The 26,973-nt window shown below is 39.2% G+C and overlaps 2 protein-coding genes across 5 annotated transcripts in view; one reads left to right on the top strand and one right to left on the bottom strand.

Moving 5' to 3' along the window:
• The window catches only part of ARFGEF3 (ARFGEF family member 3), a 182,195-nt gene extending 171,717 nt beyond the window's left edge, over positions 1-10,478 (top strand). Inside the window, exons 33-34 of the mRNA XM_060167490.1 lie at positions 7,496-8,714; positions 10,042-10,478. Of these exons, the coding sequence (XP_060023473.1) occupies positions 7,496-8,714; positions 10,042-10,233 (1,411 nt within the window). The 3' untranslated portion in view covers positions 10,234-10,478. The remainder of the gene's footprint in view (positions 1-7,495; positions 8,715-10,041) is intronic.
• Positions 1-26,973, bottom strand: part of NHSL1 (NHS like 1) — a 340,732-nt gene that overhangs the window by 11,259 nt on the left and 302,500 nt on the right. The window lies entirely within an intron of this gene.

Below are 26,973 nucleotides of genomic sequence, written 5' to 3'. Positions count from 1 at the left end.
GCCTGCACAGGTCTCTTACACAGCCTCATCCACCAGGGGGCAGACAGCAGAAGCAAGAAGGACTACAACCCTGCAGACTGTGGAATGGAAACTACAATCACAGAAAGTCAGACAAAATGATATGGCAGAGGAGTATGTCCCAGATGAAAAAACAAGATAAAACCCCAGAAGAACAACTAAGTGAAGTGGAGCTAGTCAATCTGCCTAAAAAAGAATTCAGAGTAATGATAGTAAAGATGTCCAAGATCTTGAAAAAAAGAATAGAGGCACAGATCGAGTAGATACAAGAAACAAAGACCTAGAAGAACTAAAGAACAAACAATATAATAACTGAAATGAAAAATACACTAGAAGGAATCAATAGTAGAATAACTGAGGCAGAAGAACAGGTAAGTGAGCTGGAATACAGAATGATAGAAATCACTGCTGTGGAACAGAATAAAGAAAAAAGAATGAAAAGACGAGGACAGCCTAAGAGACCTCTGGGTCAACATTAAACGCACCAACATTCACATTATAGGGGCCCCAGAAGGAGAAGAGAAAGGACCTAAGAAAATATTTGAAGAGATAAGCTAAACACTTCCCTAACATGGGAAAAGAAACAGTCACCCAAGTCCAGAAAATGCAGAGTCCCAGGCAGGATAAACCCAAGGAGGAACACGCTGAGACACATAGTAATCAAACTGACAAAAATTAAAGATAAAGAAAAAATATTAAAAGCAAAAATGGAAAAGAAACAACCTACAAGGGAATTCCCATAAGGTTATCAGCTGATTTCTCAGCAGAAACTCTGCAGGCCAGAAGGGAGTGGGATTATATATTTAAAGTGATGGAAGGGAAAAACCTATGACCAAGAATGTTCTACCCAGCGAGGCTCTCATTCAGATTTGTCAGAGAAATCAAAAGCTTTACAGACAAGCAAAAGCTAAGAGAATTCAGCACCACCAGAGCAGCTTTGCAACAAATGCTAAAGGAACTTCTCTAAGCAGAAAAGAAAAAGCCACAACTAGAAACAAGAAAATTATGAATGGAAAAGTTCACTGGTAAAGGCAAACGTACAGTAAAAATAGGAAATAATCTGCACACAAATATGATATGAAAACCAGCAATTGTGAGAAGAGGAGATCACAAATGCAGGATATTGGAAATGCATTTGAAATTAAAAGAACAGCAACTTAAAACAATCTTGCTTTTATATAGATTTCTATATCAAAAACCTCATGGTAACTGCAAACCGAAAATCTACAATAGATACACACACACACACAAAAGTAATCCAAACACAACACTAAAGTTAGTCATCAAATCACAAAAGAACAAAAGAGGAAGGGAAGAAAAAGCACGTACAAAAACAAATTCAAAACAATTAAAATGGCAATAAGAATATACATATCAATAATTACTTTAAATGTAAATGGATTAAATGCTCCAACCAAAAGACACGGACTGGCTGAATGGATACAAAAGCAACACGTGTATATATGTTGTCTACAGGAGACCCACTTCAGATCTAGGAACACACAGAGACTGAAAGTGAGTGAATGGCAAAATGTATTCCATGCAAATGGAAATCAAAAGAAAGCTGGAGTAGCAATATTTATATGAGACAAAACAGACTTTAAAGATTGTTACAAGAAACAAAGAAGGACACTACATAATGATCAAGGGATCAATCCAAGAAGATATAACAATGGCAAATATATATGTGCCCAACATAGTATCTGCCTTATATATTGAGGTGCTCCTAACAGCCATAAGAGAAATCAACAGTAACATAATAATAGTGGGGGACTTTAACATCCCACTTACATCGATGGACAGATCATCCAGACAGAAAATAAATAAGGGAACACAGGCTTTAAATGACACATTAAACCACAAGGATTTAACTAATATTTATAGAGCATTCCATCCAAAAGCAGCAGAATGCACATTCTTTTCAAGTGCACATGGAACATTCTCCAGGATTGATCACATGCTGGGCCACAAAGAGAGCCTTGGTAAATTTAAGAAAATTGAAATCATATCAAGCATCTTTTCCAACCACAATGCTATGAGATTAGAAATCAACTACAAGAAGAAAACTGTAAAAAACACAAACACATAGAGGCTAAACAATATGCTACTAAACAACAAATGGATCACTGAAGAAATCAAAGAGGAAATCAAAAAAGACCTAGAGACGAATGAAAATGAAAGCATGATAATCTAAAACCTATGGGATGCAGCAAAACAAGTTCTAACAGGGAAGTTTATAGCAATACAATCTTACATCAGGAAACAAGAAAAATCTCAAATAAACAACCTAACCTTACACTTAAAGCACCTAGAGAAACAAAAAAAAAACCCCAAAGTTAGTAGAAGGAAAGACACCATAAACATCAGAGCAGAAATAAATGAGATACAGACAAAGAAAACAATAAAAAGATCAATGAAACTAAAAGCTGGTTCTTTCAGAAGATTAAAAAATTTGATAGGGCTTCCCTGGTGGTGCAGTGGTTGAGAATCTGCCTGCTAATGCAGGGGACACGGGTTTGAGCCCTGGTCCAGGAGGATCCCACATGCCACAGAGCAACTGGGCCCGTGAGCCACAACTACTGAGCCTGTGCGTCTGGAGCCTGTGCTCCACAACAAGAGAGGCCGCCATAGTGAGAGGCCCACGCACCGCGATGAAGAGTGGCCCCCGCTTGCCACAACTAGAGAAAGCCCTCACACAGAAACGAAGACGCAACACAGCAAAACTAAATAAATTAATTAATAAACTCCTACCCGCAATATCTTCTAAAAAAAAAATTTGATAAACCTTTAGCCAGACTCATCAAGAAAAAGAGGGAAGAGAGCTCAAGTCAATAAAATTAGAAATGAAAAAGGAGAAGTTATAACAGATACCACAGAAATACAAAGGACCATAAGAGACTATTATAAGCAACTATATGCCAATAAAATGGACAACCTGGAAGAAATGGACAAATTCTTATAAAGGTACAATCTCCCAAGACTGAACCAGGAAGAAACAGAAAATATGAAAAGACCAACCACAAGTACTGAAATTAAAACTGTGATTAAAATACTCCCAACAATGGGGCTTCCCTGGTGGCGCAGTGGTTGAGAGTCTGCCAGCCAATGCAGGAGACATGGGTTCGTGCCCCGGTCCGGGAAGATCCCACATGCCGCGGAGCGGCTGGGCCCATGAGCCATGGCCACTGAGCCTGTGCGTCCAGAGCCTGTGCTCCGCAACGGGAGAGGCCACAACAGTGAGAGGCCCGCGTACCGCAAAAAAACAAACAAACAAAAAAACTCCCAACAAAGTACGAGGGCCAGATGGCTTCACAGGTGAATTCTACCAAACATTTAGAGAAGAGCTAACACCCATCGTTCTCAAACTCTTCCAAAAAATTGCAGAGGAAGGAACATTCCCAAACTCATTCAATGAGGCCACCATCACCCTGATACGAAAACCAGACAAAGATACGACAACAAAAAAAGAAAATTAAAGGCCAATATCACTGATGAACATAGATGCAAAAATCCTCCACAAAATACTAGCACACCAAATCCAACAATACATTAAAAGGATCATACACCATGATCAAGTGGGATTTATCCCAGGGATACAAGGGTTTTTCAGTATCCGCAAATCAATCAGTGTGATACACCGCATCAACAAATTGAAGAATAAAAACTATATGATCATCTCAATAGATGCAGAAAAATATTTTGACAAAATTCAGTACCCATTTATGATTTTAAAAATCTCCAGAGGGCTTCCCTGGTGGCGCAGTGGTTGAGAGTCCGCCTGCCGATGCAGGGGACATGGGTTCGTGCCCCGATCCGGGAAGATCCCACATGCTGTGGAGCGGCTGGGCCCGTGAGCCATGGCCGCTGAGCCTGCGCATCCGGAGCCTGTGCTCCGCAGCGGGAGAGGCCACAGCAGTGAGAGGCCCGCGTACCGCAAAATAAAAAAAAAAATCTCCAGAAAGTGGGCATAGAGGGAACATACCTCAACATAGTAAAGGCCATATATGACAAACCTACTGCTAAAATCATACCCAACAGTGAAAAACTGAAACCATTTCCTGTAAGATCAGGACAAGGATGTCCACTCTCATCTCTTTTATTCAACATAATTTTGGAAGTCCTAGCCACAGCAATCAGAGAGGAAAAAGAAAGGGAATCCAAATTGGAAAAAAGTAAAACTGCCACTGGTTGCAGATAACATGATACTATACACAGAAAATCCTAAAGATGATACCAGAAAACTACTACAGCTCATCAATGAAATTGGTAAAGTTGTAGGATACAAAATAAATACAGAGAAATCTGTTGCATTTCTGTACACTAACAACGAACAGTCAGAAAGCGAAATTAAAGAAACAATCCCACTTACCATCACATCAAAAAGAATAAAATACTTAGGAATAAACCTACCTAAGAAGGCAAAGGACCTGTACTCTGAAAACTATGACACTGATGAAAGAAATTGAAGATGACACAAAGAGTTTGAAAGATATACCATGTTCTTGGATTGGAAGAATCTATAGTGTCAAAATGACTCTACTACCCAAGGCAATCTACAGATTCAGTGCGATCCCTATCAGATTACCAATGGCATTTTTCATAGGACTAGAACAAAAACATTTAAAATTTGTATAGACACACAACAGACCCCAAATAGCCAAAGCAATCTTTTTGATTAATTAATTTATTTATTCATTTATTTAATTTTGGGCTGCATTGGGTCTTTGCTGCTGCACACGGGTTTTCTCTAGTTGCTGAGAGCTGGGACTACTCTTCGTTGCAGTGCACAGGCTTCTCTTTGCAGTGGCTTCTCTTGTTGCAGAGCACGGGCTCTCGGCATGTGGGCTTCAGTAGTTGTGGCTCGCGGGCTTAGTTGCTTCACGGCATGTGGGATCTTCCCGGACCAGGGCTCAAACCCGTGTCCCCTGCATTGGCAGGTGGATTCTTAACCACTGCACCACCAGGGAAGCCCCAAAGCAATCTTGAGAAAGATAAACAGAGCTGCAGGAATCAGGCTCCCAGACTTCAGACTATACTACAAAGCTACAGTCATCAAAACAGTATGGTACTGGCACAAAAACAGAAATATAGATCAACAGAACAGGATAGAAAGCTCAGAAACAAACCCACACAACTATAGTCAATTAGTCTACAACAAAGGAGGCAAGACTATATAATTGAGAAAAGACAATCTCTTCAAGAAATGGTGCTGGGGAAACTGGACAGCTACGTGTAAAAAAAATGAAATTAGAACATTCTTTAACACCATACACAAAAATAAACTCAAAATGGAATAAAGACCTAAATCTAAGACCAGATATTATAAAACTCTTAGAGGAAGATATAGGCAGAACACTCTTTGACAGAAATTGCAGCAATATCTTTTTCATTCTGTCTCCTACAATAATGGAAATGAAATGAAAAATAAACAAATGGGACCTAATTAAGCTCAAAAGATTTTGCACAGCAAAGGAGACCATAAACAAAAGGACAACCTACAGAATGGGAGAAAATATTTGCAAACAATGCGACCAACAAGGGATTAATCTCCAAAATTTACAAACAGCTCATGCAGCTCAATATTGAAAAAAACAAACATCCCAATCATAAAATGGGCAGAACACCTAAATAGACATTTCTCCAAAGAAGGCATACAGATGGCCAGGAAGCACATGAAAAGGTGCTCAAGATCTCTAATTAGAGAAATGCAAATCAAGCCTACAATGAGATATCACCTCACACCTGTCAGAATGGCCATTATCAAAAAGTCTACAAACAATAAATGCTGGAGAGGGTGTGGAGAAAAGGGAACCCTCCTACACTGTTGGTGGGAATATAAATTGGTACAGCCACTATGGAGAACAGTATGGATGTTCCTTAAGAAACTGAAAACAGAGCTATGGTCCAGCAATCCCATTCCTGGGCATATATCCAGGGAAAAATGGTTCAAAAGGATACATGCACCCCATTGTTCATTGCGGCGCTGTTTACAATAGCCAAGACATGGAAACATTCATCTGTGCATTGACAAATGAATGGATAAAGAAGATGTGGTACATATATACAATGGAATATTACTCAGCCATTAAAAAGAATGAAATAATGCCACTTGCAGCAACACAGATGGACCTGGAGATTATCATACTAAGTGAAGTGAGTCAGACAAAGAAAGACAAATATCATATGATATCGCTTATATGCGGAATCCAGAAAAAATGATACAAACAAACTTATTTACAAAGCAGAGACAGACTCACAGATTTAGTGAATGAACTTATGGTTACCAGAGGGGAAGTATGGAGGGGAGGGATAGATTGGGAATTTGGGATTGACTGGTACACACTGCTATATTTAAAATAGATAACCAACAAGGACCTGTGTAACACAGGGAAGGAACTCTGCTCAATACTCTGTAATAACCTAAATGGGAAAAGAATTTGAAAAAGAATAGATACATGTATATGTATAACTGAATCACTCTCTGTGCACCTGAAACTCACACAACATTGTTAATCAACTATACTCTAAATTAAAAAAAAAATCTCTCCAGGTATTCTCAACGCTAGGTGTCTTAGCAGAGTTGACACACTTGACAGTTGTAGTCAGAATTCCTATATCTGGAATGTGCAGACCAGTAAATACTTCCTTCTTCCTCTCTCTTCCCCCAAGCCTATATGGAATATTGCCTTTGTCTGGGTATGTTATACAACGTGCTGTCACATCCTGACTTTGTACTTTCAGAGGCTATCCTTGCACAAGATAAAATGATGCAACCAGTTAAAGAATAACATGAAATCTTGCAATTAGCTATTTCTTGGATTCCCTAGATAACCAGCAGAAGAGAGACTTTAAGCTCTTAAGCCTATCTTAGTGAAATAAAGACTTCATTCCTAGATATGCAGGAAAAAGTGAAACTCGGGAAACAAAATGAACTCAAATGTCCAAGCATAATGTTAATTATTATATATTAATTTTTCTGTTTATTAAAAATTCCTCAACCATCACTTAAAAAAAATAGTAAAAGCATTGGGTTTAAGGAAAAATGGCAAAGGGTTGGAAAAAGGCCAATTAAAATTACTATAACTCAACAGAAATTGTTACTTTCTTGATTTGTTTTATTACTCATAACTATGAAAGAAAACAGGTCATATAACATAATTGTGTCTACGTTAAAGATTTTTTAATAAAATTGTTCTATTTGTTTCCTAAGTCTTGTTGAGAATCGTTAACTCAATATCATAATATTAATTCTATAGCTCCCAGATTTTAAAAGTGTCAGGAATTCCATTAATCATGATTAAAATTGTCACCTTGTAATGCCCCAAGAAATGTGTCCTTTTTGAAGAAAGACATTAAAATACAAGTAGTTTAGTTTGTAATTTTGCCTAGTCATCTGTTTGTGTAAGGTCTGAATTGCTTTAAGGTAACTCATATAAGGCAGCTGGCTACTAATCAATGCCTTTCTTTTCATTTGAAGTGTTTCCTTCAGGGAAATTGTGGTGAGTTTACTATCCCATCAAGTGTTACTCCAGAACTTGTATGATATCTTGTTAGAAGAGTTTGTCAAAGGCCCCTCTCCTGGGGAGGAGAAGATCCAAGTGCCAGAAACCAAGCTGGCTGGCTTCCTCAGATACATCTCCATGCAGAACTTGGCCGTCATCTTTGACCTGCTGTTGGACTCCTACAGGACGGCCAGAGAGTTTGACACCAGCCCTGGGTTGAAGTGCCTGCTGAAGAAAGTGTCTGGCATCGGGGGCGCTGCCAACCTCTACCGCCAGTCTGCCATGAGTTTTAACATTTATTTCCACGCACTGGTCTGTGCTGTTCTCAGCAACCAGGAAACCATCACTGCTGAGCAAGTGAAGAAGGTCCTTTTTGAGGACGACGAGAGGAGCACAGATTCCTCCCAGCAGTGTTCATCAGAAGATGAAGACATTTTTGAGGAGACCGCCCAGGTGAGCCCCCCTAGAGGCAAGGAGAAGAGGCAGTGGAGGGCTCGGATGCCCTCCCTCAGTGTCCAGCCCATCAGCAACGCGGACTGGGTGTGGCTGGTCAAGAGGCTTCACAAGCTGTGCATGGAGCTGTGTAATAACTACATCCAGATGCACTTGGACCTGGAAAACAGTATGGAGGAGGCACCGATCTTTAAGAGCGACCCTTTCTTCATCCTTCCCTCCTTCCAGTCGGGGTCATCCACCCCGTCCACTGGGGGCTTCTCGGGGAAAGACACACCTTCCGAGGATGACCGCAGTCAGACCCGCGATCACGCGGGCGAGCCGCCGAGCCTGAGGGGGACCAGCGGGGAAATGCTGCTGCTGCCCCCGAGCCCCAAGGTAGAGAAGAAGGACCCCAGCCGCAAGAAGGAGTGGTGGGAGAACGCCGGCAACAAAATCTACACCATGGCAGCCGACAAGACCATCTCAAAGCTGATGACCGAGTACAAGAAGAGGAAACAACAGCATAACCTGCCCACCTTCCCCAAAGAGGTCAAGGTGGAGAAGAAGGGAGAGCCACTGGGGCCCAGGGGCCAAGGCTCCCCGCTGCTCCAGCGGCCACAGCACCTGATGGACCAGGGGCAGATGCGGCACTCCTTCAGCGCTGGCCCCGAGCTGCTGCGCCAGGAGAAGAGGCCCCGCTCGGGCTCCACCGGCAGCTCCCGGAGTGTCTCCGCAAGGGACGCCGAAGCCCAGATCCAGGTGGGTACCCGCCCCCCACCGGAGGATGCAAGGGTCCACAGCCGGCCACGCAGGAGGGAAGCTGGGTACCAGTGACGCACCTGTGCCCCTCAGGGAGCACTCAGACACGTTATGATCCTCCACAGTCAGGGGACTGCCTGCCCCTAAGACATAGGATCCATCAGTATATCCTTGTGAAACTGAAATTGTATTCTCATAATTTCAGGAACTGTTTCTATGGGTTATAACAGATACTACTGAGAATTAGGAACCCACCTGTGTAAATAAGATGACGTCAAAGCTTAGAAAATGGATGGACTTAAACCCAGGGCTCAATGCCAGTTAGTCATTTGAAGATAGCCCTGAAGCAATTCTGTAGTTACGAAGAATTATGTAAAGGGAAAAGGCAAAGTGCATATTATGTGGTTATTCCAATGAATTGTTTTTCTAGCCCGTCCTGAGCACATAAAAATTCTCATTTTCAGAGTGTTCCTATTCCTTTATATAATTAATATTTGCAATTCTATGGTACCTCCCAAAAATGAGCTTGAGAAGTAAAGAAGAGGGGCACTGTTTCATTCAATTTAAGAAAAGATGAGATGGGAAAAGACAGAAGGATCTAAACTCATGGAGAGCCCTTTAAAAGTCATCTGGACGTTTATTTTAAGTTGTAGATTCCTGTTGCAGGCATAGTAAGATAGGAGCTCTTGGGCCCTAGGATTCTGTGGACCTATACAGGAATGTATTCTTAGAATGAACATAAACTTGGAATTAGTATGAATCTTGCAAGATACTTTTTTCCTCTGATGTATCTTGAACATAGAACTAAACTTCATAGTTCAGAATCCAAAAAAATCATCTTAGACTGTATTTGTAAAAGTATCCAGTCAAACTGAGATGTAAGGTTATTCTTTAACAGATGACCTTCTTGACAAATAACAAATCTTAATTGCTTTTTCACGTCTTGGAGATTTGCTTATGATTTCAAAAGTTACCCTAAATTAAGGTAGACCTATTCCAAGTTTTCTAAACATTAGAGAGACTGCTGATTAAAAATGTCATATGGCCTATGAAAATCTCATCATGAGAAGGCAAGAGGGTTTTTAAAAATCTGAGGAGTAAGATTTTTGTATTTTGTAAAAGCTGGAAATAATGTATTCCTAATGTGAAATGAGTCTCTGCTAGTCCTTATATATATATATGAACTTAAACTGATGTTTTATTATAAGTGCATTAAATTAGTAAAGACTACATTTATTGAAGCCTAAAGCCTGAGAAAACTCATTTGCATATTAGCCACACTTGAGTACAAATGAAACTGCTAATTCTCTTAATCCCTTTCTCTTAGGCATGGACCAACATGGTGCTAACAGTTCTCAATCAGATTCAGATCCTTCCGGACCAGACCTTCACAGCGCTCCAGCCAGCAGTGTTCCCGTGCATCAGCCAGCTGACCTGTCACGTGACTGACATCAGAGTTCGCCAGGCTGTGAGAGAATGGCTCGGCAGAGTGGGCCGTGTCTATGACATCATTGTGTAGAAGACTCACATTCCATTCCCAAGGAGATACACCAGGAGGGTTTAGAGTATGTCTGCCAATCCAGCTGATAGCATTTTCCCCACCACCAGCCCCCGCGACTCAGAGAACACCCAGTTGCTCCCTAACTAATCAGCACTGGGGCCATTCTGGATACTAAGGTTGTATCTGGATGACACAAGTGAAACTCTAAATTTGCACATAATTTCAGAAGACTCTATATTCCTGGACACATTTCTAAATCTTATTTCCCAATGCCTTTGCCTGCAATATTGTCCCCAAATGAGTCACTTTCAAGGGCCACTCCTTTGAAAATATTACATTGATCCATCATTTTATTTATTTAACTACATCGGTCATTTACTACTCCACCGGGTCTTAGTTGCCTGCAGGATCTAGTTCCCCGACCAGGGATTGAACCCGGACGATCCATCATTTTAAAGAATGCAATAGCTAAAGAAATATCTGCTGGTAAGTCAAGCTGATGTACACACAGACATGATTACCAGACATGATTAATTGGAGGAAGTACCAGACATGATTAATTGGAGGAAGATTTATATTATGATTATGAGTTCGGCAGGGAAGAAAACAGTTGGAAAAATGTATTCTTGGGTGTCATAATCTTTAAAATATTCCAGAACATTTCAAAATTGTTCCTAAGTTGTCAAGATTTTCTGGTTGGTATTTGCCAACTTCCTCATGTAAGGTACTATTGTGCCTTCACTTCCCTACTTCTAAAGGAAGGAAATTCTTTCATGGCAGGATGTTAAGTCTGTGGCATGGCAGCCTTTGACACACAGTACTCAGTGGTATTGGCTGATACAGATAGAGCCAAATGACTTAAGACCGGCCACCCTGACTGTCCCAATAGTCTTTGCTTTTGTTCCCAACGCAAAAATGAAAAGGGAAAGAAAAAATGGTGCCTTAGTTCCTTGTTGCACACACATTTCTATGCTCCACAATTATCTGAACATAAGGTATAACATTTTGTCTTTAAGAAAACAAAACAACTCATTTTATATCAACACCCTTGGAAGAAAGGAACTCAAGAATTCACCGTCCAATGAACAGACTTCTCAGGGAAGGGAGCAGGAAGTGTGGGGTTAGGGAGACAGCTGGAAGGGATGGGAAAGGAGGTGATGATGAAATCATTTTAAATCTGAAAATATTAAACAACAATCGTATGAAATTATGGTATCGTTCATACACACTCTAGTCTCAGAAGAATATAAAACTACAGGAGAAAAGGACACAGAATGAAGTTTTTCAGTTTAAAATATTTCTCCTCTCTGGCAAGTAGATTTGCCCTCTGTTTGAGGTCTTTTAATTCAGGCATATTTTAACCAGATATTTATTTTCCTAATTATTATTAGAAAATTAATTTGGAATCTTTATCTTATTTACAGTATATTTAATATTTCTTAAATTATAATAGTGATTAAAACTCCTCAGTCAAGCCCACTCACACACATTCTAAAGAGTTAGTTGCTAAGAGATATGTTTTAATTTTCCCAGCTTCTAAAAATTATTCGTAATTGAAAATATTGTCCCTAAAACATCAACTCTTAAGGGTGGAAGTAAGGATTTAAAACTGACAGCTTTATTCAGTGCTGGTATTTGTAAACTTTGTCTTCCTTGGGAATATATAACTATCTGCAAGGTTAAGAGGAAGACAGGGTTCCCTGATTTATTTAGGCAATCTAAAAGAAAGAACCTTATCATTCGCTATGCCATCCGGAGATCACCACAGAATTCAGAAGATGTTTTTCCAGTTCCACAAAACACTCTTTGCCTTCAGTTTTTGCTCATTAGACAATAATGCAAGTTTAGAAACAGATCAACAATTTGATGTTAACAAGCAATGAATCGTTGGGATAGCAATAAGTTGTGTTCTATACTTTAGATTTTTTATATTTTGTAAGTAGAATTGAAAGTTGGATAGACACTTTTTTTTTTTTTTAACAAAAGCAGTACACCATTGTTGTTTTGTTTCTTTTTGTAGCTCATCTAAGGTTCATTTCCTTGTGAGCCTCTGAGTATTCCGCAGTTTACGGGGGTGGGGGGAGCTTCAGCAAAGCAGAGTATTATCAAATCAGAGTAATTACAAAATGTTTATATCTGGCAACTTTTTATAAAGTATAAAAATTCAAAGGAAGCCAGTCTCAATCCATGAAGGTCATGTCCTGGAAGTTGGTAACCGTTTAGAAGTCAGAATTCATCGTCTTGACAGATTCTCTATTGTGGGATTCATGGCTAGCTTATGAAAACAAGTTTACCCCATTCTGTATTCAAACACTGCTCTAGTACCAGCCTAATTATGGGTCCCAAGAATAAAAGATGAGAGGATGTACATCATGCTTTACCTACAATTTTGTCAGAGGATTTTGGTCCCTTCCAGTCATTTTTTCTGTAGACCACCCCTCCGGCCCACAGCAGTCTTCAACCCTCCTCCATTCCCAACACACTCTGTGCATCACATCCACAGAGTGTGGCTTAGCTAAGTCACAGTAATACTTCTCAGAGGTGTTTGCAGTTTTCAAAAAGGACATGGCTTGATGCAAATAATCTCCGAGGAAGAGTACACTTCAGGTCATAGAGAAGTTAGTCAGATCTTCCCAGGGGTGAAGAAGAAAGGGACATATGTAAAAACCCTTAGTAGATGAGTGGTCCCTCCCCACACTGCCCCATCAGTCCCTCACTCTTCCTGGTGTCTCCATTTCTGCCTTTCCCCATCTCTTCTTTCATTCCCTCCCATGGTCTCTGAAAGACCAAGGTCAAGACAAGCCTTTGTAGTTACAACGGCTATTACCATATATTTTCAGATCTAAGCAGAATAAGATTTTTATTGCTTTTAGTTGCCTGTATTTACTGCCAAAAGTGTGTTACCCTCTGGTTGAGATTTATTCTTTTTCTAATATTTTGGTAGTGTTCATCTTTTCCAAAGTGAGGAAGCACGCTAGAAAACTCAAAGTGCAAAAGAATTCCTGACTGAATAGCCCAGCCAAGTACACCACACTCTGCAACAGATTTCTCCTTGCCATAGGAGGACTTAGATTTGATGGAGGGCTAATAAATTGTTCATAGGATCTCTCCTACCTCTTGCATCTCCTGATCAGCTTTGACAGATGCTTAGGCTGTCTCTTTATACCCTCTTGTCATCTCTTCCCTTACGATTATTTTCCTGCCTTCTCCATCAATACAAAACTAGGGCAACTTTTACCACTTTTAGGCTGTTTAATGACCAAGGCAGATGCTAACATATAAAACAGCTCAGACTAAATCAAACATGACCAAATGTTATCATAATTCCAAAGTACCTTTAAATTGAAACTTCTTGGTACAGCGATCAGTAGGCTTTGTTGTTGCTGTTCTTGTTGTTCCAAGGAGAGGGATTATACAGAGTCAGTTGAGAGTCAAATAGCCTTAACTATAAGAAGGTAATGCAATTATAGTAATAGATATTTTTGACTTCCCCAAATACATCATAGTACTGCTTATGTAGGAAAGTTTTCTTTCTCAGAAAGAAAAATCCATTTGTGTCAGTCCCATCAAACTAAGCAAAATGAAGACCTCTGGGGCTTCCCTGGTGGCACAGTGGTTGAGAGTCCGCCTGCCTATGCAGGGGACACGGGTTCGTACCCCAGTCCGGGAAGATCCCACATGCCGCAGAGCGGCTGGGCCCGTGAGCCATGGCCGCTGAGCCTGCGCGTCCGGAGCCTGTGCTCCGTAACGGGAGAGGCCACAACAGTGAGAGGCCCGCGTCCCGCAAAAAATAAATAAATAAATAAAAAATGAAGACCTCTGTTTGGAGCTGATAACAATAGCAAGAGGTTACAAACAGCAGTGGGGGGAGGTAACATCATTGAGTGCCTCTGAGAACGTGGACCTTTACCTACTTTTACCATATTTAATTCCCACAATAACACTGTGAAACAGGTATTGTTGTCCTCATTTTTTCAGATGAGGATGCAGACCCAGAGAGGTTCAGAAACTTGCCCAAGATAACCCGTAAATGGCAAAGTTGGTTGCAAAAGAGATGTTCCTGAGTTCAAAGGCCAGGCTCTGTACAACACCATGTCTAAGTGCACAGTGTAAACACTTCAGTGTTTCAAGGAATTAAACAGTTAAAATGAGTTGAAGATATTACATTGATGTCCCTATCTATAATGTTATGGGGATTTTTCAATAGGGTTAAAAGAAAAAGATAGTGTTTAGGCGTAGTAAGGTCATATATAACATAATATTTTTATGTTTGAAAATAAAGAAAACAAAATCTAATCTTAAAGTAGATCCTCAGTGGTAATTTAGGAAACTCACCAAATTAGGTGGACATGATGGAATAATATTGTCCATGGCCAGCTATTATGTGGAAAAACATGACAGTCTGTGTCTGGAATGACAGCAACAATTTGTTGACCTTTACCAATTACCATTTAATCACTCAGAATAAAGTGTCCTGTAGCCAACAGTGCCTCTCTACTTGCTTCCCCTGGAAGTATATAGGACTGAATTGTAGGTCATCATCAAACTTTGGGAATATGCAAAATAAATGACCATTTTTCAAAATGCACATTCTCTGAAGAAGCAGCAACACAAGATTGCTTAAACATTCAGGTACTGAGGGCATCAGGTCAATATGCAGAGTAACCACGTGCCATGACACCTAAATATACTTGCCTTGTAGACAAGGAAACAGGCAGAAGGAAAAATCCAACATAATGCAGTAAGTGAATGACAAAACTTACATCTGCTTGGGTACCATTTAGGAAGATTTAGTGTGGCCTTAAAAAAGCAAGACTATTTTTAAGCACTTTTTATTGAATATATGAGCTTGTTTATGGCAAGATTTATGAAATTGGGTAAAGAAGTCATTTATAATTATGCCTCATCCAAAAAAAATGTGCTCTTCTCCTTCACGAGTGCAGCAATCTAGAAAATGTTGTCTCTGTCTTTCGTGAGATCCCTTTCCTCTGGCTGTATTGTAATATTTGTATTTGATGTGGAAGTAACTAATAATTAAGGTTTTGGATTAGAACACCATTCAGATTTCCAAAATACAATTATTACTTCAGGGAAGATAGACAAAAAAAAAAAATCATCCCCTGGGATAATGTAGGAGAAACTTACTTGAGAACAATGCCTAATTTCCTTGTAAAGAGGGGCAGTACTTATCAATTGAAGAAAAACCCACTACCACACAGCTAGCACCATCCAAAACCTTTCCCCTCTATCTTTGTGTGATAATGCAAGGGGGGGTCTAGGGAGGAGAGACTAGCTAGCTGGCCATCTTAGTGACACAAACTGCAGTCAACTTCTGCTGAATTCCATCCAATTACAGTCCTTCCAGCCTTTTCAACTACCAAAAATTGTTTGTACTGTTAATTCCTATCCTGAACGTTCAAGTAGTGGTCGTCTCGTATCTTTTGACGTTAGAACAGTTGTTGTCAAACTTTAGCACATATCAGAGTCACCTGGAGGTCTTGTTAAGGCACAGATTGCCGGTCCAGAGCCCAGAGTATCTGATTCAGTAGGCCTAGAAATTTGCATTTCTAACAAGTTCCCAGATGAGGCCAGTGCTGCTGGTCTGGGGACCACACTTTGAGGTCCAATACCTGGAAAAAATTTCTAACTACTCCCTTTAAGATCAGCCTGACTTATCAAGCACTAGAGAAAAACCGAACTTCACCTTGGGCAGACAACTTGGAATTGGATTCTCTACAGCACTGCTGTTCAGTCTTCCCAGTTTCCAGGTTTATTATTTATTATTATGCCAACAATTGATTTTTACAAGGTAGAAGACAATGAATGTATAAGTTCTATGGAACAGTGAGATCAATGTAAGCTTCTCGTCTTTGTATTTAGAAACATTAACTCTATGGATGACCTTTTGTATCATGTTGACTTTTTGACTTGTACTGAAGGTGATTTTAAAGTATGTAGTGTTTTAATTTCTTCTGTCCATAGTTTTGATGAGATGTTTCCATGTTGATTCCATCACAACCTTGGCTCCTGGCTTCCAGAAATTTTTGAGTAGTTGCTCGCTTGTCAGTAGTTTTATATCCCTCATTAGTCACCAGAATACCAGCACATCAAGATGATACTATACTACTTGATGTGTCTTCATCTTTCACTTAACTGTCTGGTGTAAATTAATATTTTAATTTCCTACATATCTGTAAAGAGTCTACCAAATGGCTTCACGAGAATTTGCAAGTGGAACCAACTCCCTTTTGAGCAGCACATGTGCCTGTTTTAAGGACTTTTCATTACATATGTTGTGTTGTGCATGTATCTACACAATCAAGACCATATTCATTATCTCATTTTCCAAATGAGGAGAAAAATGTGAAAGCACATCAGTATGCTTTGGGAATACAGTGAAATCATGTTAAATATAGATGGGGCCTTAGTTTATCTCTTAACTCTTTATTCAGTTAATTAGTTTTGGAAATTCTTTTTCCGTTAAACAAAATAAGGACCACAGAGGTAATAATTCAAGAGAAAAAAAATTGAGTACCTCAAAATCATCTCCCTTGTATATATACTAATGACACAAAATTTTTATTGATTCAGTAAGTTTCTCTAAAGACTTCTGTGTAAGTATCCTGACATTATTTAAACTGTTATATAAGTAGAAAGTAATGACTATATTTACTAGAATTAGTGAGATGAGAAAGCACACCAGTGTTAATGATGTCAAGGATTCAAGTCCTTGCCTCTGTAGACAGGAATAATTGAAGCTTTTCTACTGCAGCTTCATTTCCCCTAATCATTTTTGGAAATGATGTGTGCGTTTCGTTTTTTTAATAATAACGGATGTTGAATTAAATTTTAAAAATTAATCTCTAGTAATCATTTATTTTTGTTTTACCAGCTGGTGCCAAAAAGGGGAGGAAGGAATCCAAAAGCCAGTCTTTTAAACTAACATGTAAAGTATGTTTTCTCTTAAAGTTGGGAAGCTCACGGCCCTGGCTCTACCAGCCACCAGTGGCCACCACGGCTGCCTCGTGACTAGGTACAGGCAACTTCGTGTGCCTCCCTCTCTCCTTACATCCAATTTTTGTTGGAAGTGGTCCTCTCCAATAAAACTTGGTTTCCCACACAATAGGTAAAACTGGACAAAGATTAATGCTTTTTGATATGTTTGGTTTCACTTCAATTGAAACCATGTGGTAGAATTTCCAGGTATGCTATGAACGGGGCAGGAGCAGCTGCCTAGAGGGAAAGGCTGGTTTTGTTTGGTTTTGTTTCTTAATTTGTTTTTAGTGGATGTGTGGGGATAGGGGCAAGAATAAGAAGTTTATTGCCCTAATCATGCCAAAAACTGATTCAAGATGATTTTCCTGCTGTTCTAAGAGGAATAGACTTAGATAAATTACATTATAATCGGTTCCCCTGCTACCATCTCCCACTCTAAGTAAAGCCAATGGGTGGTAAGGGTCCTTTTATCCTTTCTTGTATTATGCCAAAGACTAGACTTGTTTTCACTGAAAATTATAAATAAATGAAGCTTGGTATAGCCATAATGATTTGAGTCCATATACCATTTTATCCATAGAATGCAAAACTCATCCCTGCAACCCTATTCACCAGGAGCCTTGAAGCATTTTGTTTACTCCAAAGGACTTGTCAAGGAAGTAGTTTTTGTTTTGCCTTCTTTTTTAGTCAGTTTGGTCAATTTAAAAAAAAAAATGAAAACCACCATCCTTTATATGTTGATATAACTATTTGATTTGATATAATCTGTGTTGTTTAACAGGTTCCTGTAAGCAAGCTTGCAAGTGTATTTTGTGTACATTTTATCTGAGGTGAAAATGAAAATTCTAAAGAGAAAATATTTTAAAAGATATTGTATTTATGTTGCTTGTGTTGTAGAATAAAGATTCAAATGCATCAAAAAAATCTGATATGTGAAACCATTTTCTTCACTGAATAAATATATCAAAATAATCTATGTAAATATCCTGTTTACAGAATTCTGCTAAATGAACTAGGTTCCTTTCCTTGGCGTTTCGTAACTCTGAAGAAACTCCCCTTCCAATTCTATAATACAGAAATAGTCACTTGACAATTTGGTGAATGCCTAGAAAATACATTTGAAGAAAAAAATATATATAACATAGTATTATATATTATATACAGTATTATACTACATTATATATAATATTTACTATATATATCTACTACATATATACCATTGTATCCTTTTTAAAAAGAGGGCTGGGGTTTCCCTGGTGGCGCAGTGGTTGAGAGTCCGCCTGCCAATGCAGGGGACACGGGTTCGTGCCCCAGTCCAGGAAGATCCCACATGCCGCGGAGCCTGCGCGTCTGGAGCCTGTGCTCCGTAATGGGAGAGGCCACAACAGTGAGAGGCCCGCATACCACAAAAAAACTAAAAAAATAAATAAAAATAAAAAGAGGGCGTATTTTACAATATTATTTTGATGTCTTTCTTCATAAGAATGGATATCAAATTCATGTTATCAGTAGATATTGATGTAGTTTATTCATTTAAAAGAACTAAACGAATGTATTACCTTGATTGTTCATAAACAACCAAATCCCTAAATAGGAATATTGTTATTAAAAGGTAATATTAAAAAGAAAAATACAGCCGCTTTTAACTTCATTATCTTATTGGACTGCAGTTTTGAATTGCAATTTCAAAAGCCTATTAATAGTATAAGCCTAGGAATCATCAAACCCGAATTGTGGAAAACTGCTATTTGGCCACTCGGGGGATAAAAGCCGTACAAAATGGATGGAATTTGTGTATATGACCTTAAATCATGAGTCTATCATTCTGTCATACACTCTGGTAATCTCACAGTTGTACTGCTAAGACTTAGCCCCTTCCATTGTATAAACAAAATAAATCTAAAATAGACACGAACATACTTTGCATAAGGAAATCACCAACAAGGGACCAAGCATGTTCACAGAGACAGCTGTGGCAGCACAGAGAGGGCCTTGGACCTTAGCCAGAAAAGCTGACTTCACATCCTACGCTTTGCCCCTTCCTGGGAGTAGGAAGACAACACTCGCATACAGAGCTCAAGGTTCCTGCTCTGTAAAGTGAAAGATAACGTGAAAGCCCCGATGTTGCAGTGCTTTGTAAATGCTAATGCCTAATAGATGCTAACTACCATGTGTTAGAGAATAACCCATTTCATAACTAGCCCCACTATTCTGCAAGATGATTTATACTTGAGATCTAATGTGTACATATCCTTGACATTCACATCCAGGAATGCACTACAACACAGAAAGCTCAACATCTTTTGCCAATCTTATAAGAGGAGGTCAGCAGCTCAGATGCAGATCTCTTTAACCGAACACTTTGGAAATAAATTCTAGGTCAATACCAATTCTTCCATTATTCATATTCAGCAATAAATACAATATGTACATAAATCTATATGTATTTCTTTAGAGACGATATGCTTCAACTACTTGGCTTATGGTCAAAACTTCTATTATGATTTAGCTTTGATAAATATTTTATATCACTCATTAGAAAATTCACTTTCCCATCCAGCTTAAAGATAGGTTCAATATGTAAGTGAAGATAAAATTGAAGTATAATGCAATATTGTGGCTTTCACATATTGACCAACATTCCTATTATCTCGAGCCTCTGGAAGAGCACTCTAAGCTCTTCCTTGTTTGTTTTTATTTATAGATTCCTAGGTACCACATCAAGTCATCTGTGCCCTGACTCTGCCCTGCTAACTTAATCTGTTTGCACAAGATGTTCTGTTGTCAGAGAAACAGACTATTTAGTTTAATGGTCTCATCCAAACTCAGACGTGGTACCAACATAATAAAATCCCAGAAAAATTTATAAGCAGTTTCTAAATCACAAAAAAGTATTATTTCAAGATGAAGGGATCAGATTTACAACAGTTTAGAGCAGAGAACTCAAATATTGAACTTTAATTGATTTTGATATGGTTTCCTAGTCTTTATATCAATATATTATTTGCTATATTGAGCTACTGTTATAACCAATGCAAATGATATAAGGAAGTAAAACAACATCCTTCTGCTGGTCTCTCCAGCAGAGAATAATCTTAAAGAAAATAGATTAGATGTTAAATGTTGTGATGCAGAAGGCTCCATTATAACTCAACTTGAAATAGTGAGTATTGAAGTTAATTTACCAATTATAAAGGAAAACATACTGTTAGCTATATTAGAGTTAAAAGTTCAATATTCTAAGGTTTGTTTTAATCTGCTCCTAAGATGGCCATCAAATCAGTAAGTATTAATGAATTTTCTAATTAATAATAAATTACAAAAATAACATTCTTCTCAAACCCTAAAATAGATTCATTTTTGAAGTAGAAGGAATATATTATTACAAATCCCTCTCAGATCAAAACCATTTAGAAATAGATTTCTTGGAAAACTGAGCATAGCTGACATCTGTTCAGTATCTATTCAAGTAGATGACTGGCTTGGGGTTCACTGTTCCAGGAGGGATAGGGATATGATGGGGCAGAATGACAAGAAGTTGCCTGTAAGATTCTCTGGCTCTTATATTCCGAAAGAGGGAGAGGGGGAGGGGGAGGGGAGGGGGGAGGGGAGGGGGAGGAGTTTAATTGTGGGTTTTGAGGGAAGGGTGTCATGGAAAGGGAGAATGAAGACAAACTCTCTATGGTAGAAACGTGAGGGAAAAGAAATCCTTCCTCTTTGATTAGAGCTGAATTCCCAGGGCTGGAAGGAAGAGGAAGAAGAGGTTTAACAGCAGAAAGGCTGCAGGTCAGGGAGGACCCCTGCACTGGCAAAACTATAAGAAAAAGCATTCCTGTCATGGTATTCCTTGGCTGCAGTCAGGCCAGATAGCCTGGGAAAAACGTCCCAATTCCTAGGTATGTCACAGAGTAGCAGAAAGATCTCCACACGCCAATTCATGGTGTAGAAGTAACAGAGTGGTCAGCCACCCTGGCAGAATGGAGGCTCAGAACACTTTTTAGGTAAGTTAGAAGAAAATAAAGAAAATTGAAATGTGATACGTGAACTTTGTGGACTGAGATTTACACCAGCTTTTGCAGTGAATAATCTAAAATCACGGTATGTCTAGTTTTGCAAGGCAATTGGAACTGGGGGGTGGCAGGCAGAGACAGCTGCCCCTACTAATGCAAATTTATTTCCAAGGAAATGCCGACAGAGTTGGCACTTGACGAGCCCTGTCAGGTCCAATGCCTTTGGCCCTTGGCAGCATCAGAAAGGTTTCTGCCTCTTTGGGAATAAGGCTGCCTCATCAGATCATCTTCCACTGAGGTCCCAGATTCTCTCCCCTGAGATGTGTGAGCTAGTTTGACAGAGTAGAGCTTGGTTCCTCCCATCTGGAGGCCCCAGATGCTGTAAGTAAACCAAATGTGTCCTCCACCTGATTCCCTAGCCTCCCTTCTAGTCGCTTCCAGGTAAACTCAGGCATCTCACCTCCCTTCTGCCAGTGGCTGCATTAGTCTCACTTCATGTTTTAGCTAACCGGCAAAAGACATCGCCCATTCCACGTGGATTGTAGCCAAATTCAGTCTTAGAACTGTAAATTATTTCTCTATATAATCTCCATAAGGAACATAACAGGACAAAAGCTTACTGAGTGACTCAATCTCTATGAAAAACATGCCTCCCCGTACCCCCAACTTACACACCTGCACCAGCTCAGCTACCCTGGACAGTCTCAAATTGTAATGGAAATCACAACTATTTGACTGACTGTTGAACTTGCAGGTGTCCAGGCCTTACCATAGAAATTCTCACAGTAAGAATGACGCAGGCCTCAGGGATCTGCATTTTGACAACCTTTCAACAGGATTCTGATAGAGAGCCTATAGATCACTCTTCAAAAATTATTCTATGTTTAGTCTTATTCTAAGAATCTAGTTCTAAGAATCTGATATATAATCTGACCTAAAATTAAAAGGCTGTAAGTTTGGTCCCTCAAAGGAATAGTGTAGGTAGAGGCCCAGAAGTGGGTAGCAGTTGTTCAAGCATTTAACCCCCCCGGTTGATTCACTTTAAAGCAGAGATTTGTGACCTGGGGTGTGCAAAGAATTAGGGGATTCTTAAAGAAGAAAGGGAAAAAGTATAGCCTTATTTTTACTGACTTCTAACTGAAATTTAACATGTCTTTCAATTTGTAATGTAGGCAATAAACCACAGTGATGATGGCAGGCCTAGTGACTTGTCACCCATGAAGTCACAGATCTTTTCCTATTGCAGATCCCTCAAAATTCTCACATTTGGGAAGCACTAGAGTTGCTAGATCTTGTCATTTAATGTGTTAATGGGGAAGAATACCTATATATTACTGTTTCGAAAATTGAGTATTTTGACAGCTACATTGGTTTCCTTTGTAATAAAATGTATTTTAGTCTATGCATTTAAAGTTATTTCAAATCTTTAACATTACTCTCAAAAGGGATTCACAGACCTCCCCAAACTGCAAAGGAATCTGTGGCACAACAGTCAGTGAAAGAAATTCTGTCCTAGGATTATCATAATGAAGGATGGCTGTAAATCTAGGGTAAATTCATCAGGTTATGTTTGGGACAGGTCCATTTTCTCTCATGTCACCTTATATTCTATTGTGATCACCTGGGAATCAGGAGCCCTAACTCCCAGTCTTAGATCAACACAGTGTGTTTGTAAGGAAATTACCTCTCCGAGTCTCATTCCCTCATCTCCTACGTGACATGGCTCGTGAAGTGATTGCCTACATCTGGTAAAATATAAACAACTCAGTTTCCCTGACCAGAATTCTGAAAGGCAGCTCCTGTAAATTCTCACAAAGGCTGCTGCTTTGGAGATATTCAGATGAGGAACAGTGCACAGATTTTTCCTACTAAGAAGTATCTCCCTACTATAAAGTTTACATACAGTTCCGTATGTATTCATGAATTTCATACATTTTTTTAAAAAATTCCACTTGGTCTGGGCTTTTAAAGCGCTGTAAGAAAAAATATTTAACAACAGAAAAATTCAATGTTTTAATGTTGGGATTGGCCCTTTAAATTAAAAAAAATACTAGTCTCATGTAATAAATTTTAAAATTGCTTTGAATTAGGAACATTCCAAAAATAAAAATAGACCTAACAATGTTTAAAGATGAAATGGGTAACATATAAATCAAAAGAATGAATTTTAAATTCTTATCCAGATTTGGCACCCTATAAGTGAATATACCAACACTTAGATGTCTGGAACCTATTGACTGCTAATTACTAAGCTAATATTCATTCTAAAATATCCAATAACTGATATTGGCAATGACTTTACTAGGGAAACTTGGTAGATAAATGGTCAAACTCATTTATTATCACAGTCGCATACTGTTAGTCAACAGACTATGCAAAAAATCCAGGAGAATTTTACCTACAACGCCAATAATGGGCAGCCAGTGTTGACTATTTAATCATTTCTTCATTTTTTTTGTTATTTTCATTTTTAAAATGAATTTGTAGACCGCTGAAGTAAGCATTTTCTTAAGAAAGGTGAGACTAAGAGGAGAGAACTTTCCAGAGGAACAGGAGCCTCTGCTACTTCATGTTTAAGCTTGTCATAGAAAGAATATTTCCTGTCTGAATGGAGCATCAGATGGCAAGGAACCCAAACAAGCCCCCAAAACCACATCCTCACTATCTCAATACCCAGACTGCGCTAGACAACGTACTTACAATATGTCCTCTCATGTCACCAAACACTGCAACGTAAGTTTCTCAGATCACATTTTACAGGTGGAAAGTTAAGGCTCCAAAAAAATAGAAGAGGGCATAAGTTGCTGAAGGTCACATGGCTAGCAACTGGCAGAGCCAGAATCAAACCTAGATCAGTCTAACCGCAAAGCCATGCTCTCTCCATCACATGATACCTCGGGGTAAAAATGAAAAGGAAATTAACTATCTGGATAAAACCCTGTCCAGTGCAGCATCTCCAACCTCAATCAGTTGAAATCACCCACAGACCTAAATTTCAAACGTTTTCTTAAAACCTGTACTCTCAAAATAGTTGTGTTACACTAGTCCTCACAACGAGAGCTGGCCTGGTGTCATGACCATGGGAAATACAGAATAAATCCATCTGCTATAAAAATAAGCATCACAGGGCTTCCCTGGTGGCGCAGTGGTTGAGAGTCCGCCTGCCGATTAAGGGGACACGGGTTCATGCCCCGGTCCGGGAAGATCCCACATACCGCGGAGCGGCTGGGCCCGTGAGCCATGGCCGCTGAGCCTGCGCGTCTGGAGCCTGTGCTCCACAACGGGAGAGGCCACAACAGTGAGAGGCCCGCGTACCGCAAAAAATAATAATAATAATAATAAGCATCACAAAATTCAACTGATGGTTGTATTCAACCCAACAATCTAGCACTTGCTAAAGGAAAACTTGAGGGAGCTAATACTGAAGACAAACTAAAAGGTCATTTTAAATATCCACAACTTTTCGAATTTCTAATTTTATTAGAAATTAGGTTGTGCTACTGAGAAGCAATGTATTTAGACCAAATTATCTCAGCTTCCTTTCGAAATGCCTTCACTGAATTAAGATTTAATGTCATGCCCGCAGCTTTTAAAAAGGGTTGATATGAGAAATCGCCAAATTTGTCTTCCATAAATCTATATTGATAGCAGGTGCCCATTACATTACTCATTTGTTTTCTTATATAAGGAACCATGAGGCCCATTTTTCCAGCATTCAAAACCAGAGTCTTTGATAACAATTATCTGATCGTGCATTAACTATTGACTTTTCCAAAAATTGGGTGCTTACTTGCTTTAGTTTTTACCTTAACTTCCAGAAAACTCAGAGCTCAATTCAGGCTCACGCAGAGAAGTGTGCTGAGGAGTAATGGAAGAACCCACCGGCCCCATGTTACTTACTGCGTATCTTAACTCAGCTTATTTACTCTTTACAACGATTCAACGAAGTCCTTTCAATTCATGTCACTTTATTGCAAGGAAAGTATACTGAGATAACTTTCCTAAGCCTGCCCAGCTAGAAAATAGTCAGAATTCAAGCCCAGGTCTGATTCAAAGTTCAATTCTTCCAGCCATGTGGAAAGAATTATTGCACTCTTATCCTCTGGGAAGTACCCATTTCCCTGCCCTTTAGGGGTTTTTTTGTGTTTTTTTTTTGCTGTGTTGGGTCTTCGTTGCTGCACGTGGGCTTTCTCTAGTTGGGCGAGCAGGGGCTACTCTTCACTGTGGTGCATTGTGGGCTTCTCATTGCGGTGGCTTCTCTTGTTGCAGAGCATAGGCTCCAGGCACACGGGCTCAGCAGTTGTGCCTCGTGGGCTCTCGAGCGCAGGCTCAGTAGTTGTGGCGTACGGGCTCAGTTGCTCTGCAGCATGTGGGATCTTCCCGAACCAGGACTTGAACCCGTGTGCCCTGCATTGGCAGGTGGATTCTTAACCACTGAGCCACCAGGGAAGCCCTGCCCTTTAGTTTTATATGGTTTTTATTTATGAACAACCTTAAAGCCTTTTTGTAAGCAAGCAATATATAAATCACATGTAAATAAAATATTTTCCCAAGAAACATGTGATCTAGCTAACTCTATGATACAACTGAAACCATGCCCCTTAGGGTTAAAAAGCCCATCCTGAAACTGTGCCCCATAGGCTTAACAGAAACTGGTGACTATGAGAAATACTTGAGCTTGTCTTGCAGAACAGTGGGTAAGGGATAGCTTCTTAAAAAACCCACCCACTGCAGGACAGAAGGGAGTGGCATGATATATTTAAGGTGATGGAAGGGAAAAACCTACAACCAAGAATACTCTACCCAGCAAGGCTCTTGTTCAGATTAGATGGAGAAATTAAAAGTTTTACAGACAAGCAAAAGCTAAAAGAATTCAGCACCATCAAACCAGCTTTACAACAAATGCTAAAGGAACTTCTCTAGGTGGAAGAGACAAGGCCACAACTAGAAACAAGAAAATTACAAAATGGGAAAGCTCACCCAAAAAGGCAAACATTGAGTAAAGGTAGGAAATCATCTGCACACAAACATGATATCTAAACCAATAAGCATGAGAGGAGGAGAGTACAAATGCAGGATATTTGAAATGCATTTGCATTAAGAGACCAGCATGAATCTAGAAAAATGGTACAGATGAATATTTTGCAAAGCAGAAACAGAGACAAAGATGTAGAGAACTTATGGATACCAAGGGGTGAAGAGGGGTGGGATGAACTGGGAGATTGGGATTGACATATATACACTACTATGTATAAAATAGATAACTAATGAGCACCTACTGTATAGCACAGGGAACTCTACTGAGTGCTCTGTGGTGACCTAAATGGAAAGGAAATCTAAAAAAGAGGGGATATATGTTTACATATAACTCATTCACTTTGCTGTACAGCAGAAACTAACACAACATTGTAAAGCAACTATACTCCAATAAAATTAATTTAAAAAAAAGAAATTAACAGACCAGAAACTTAAAACAATCATGTATATATAGAGACTGCTATATCAAAACCTCATGGTAACTGCACACCAAAAATCTATAACAGAAAAAAAAAAAAAGAAAAAGGAATCCAAACACAACACTAAAGAAAATCAAATCACAAGAGAACAAAAGAAGAAAGGAAGAAAAAAGACCTGAAAAAACAATTAACAAAATGGCAATAAGAACATACATATCGATAATTACCTTAAATGTAAACAGATTAAATGCTCCAACCAAAAGAGATGGACTGGTTGTATGGATACAAAAACAAGA

This window comes from Lagenorhynchus albirostris, chromosome 12 (genome assembly GCF_949774975.1).
Source record: "Lagenorhynchus albirostris chromosome 12, mLagAlb1.1, whole genome shotgun sequence".
Taxonomy (NCBI): domain Eukaryota; kingdom Metazoa; phylum Chordata; class Mammalia; order Artiodactyla; family Delphinidae; genus Lagenorhynchus; species Lagenorhynchus albirostris.
Note: the sequence above shows the minus strand (reverse complement) of the source record. Positions and strands in the feature narration are given on the sequence as shown.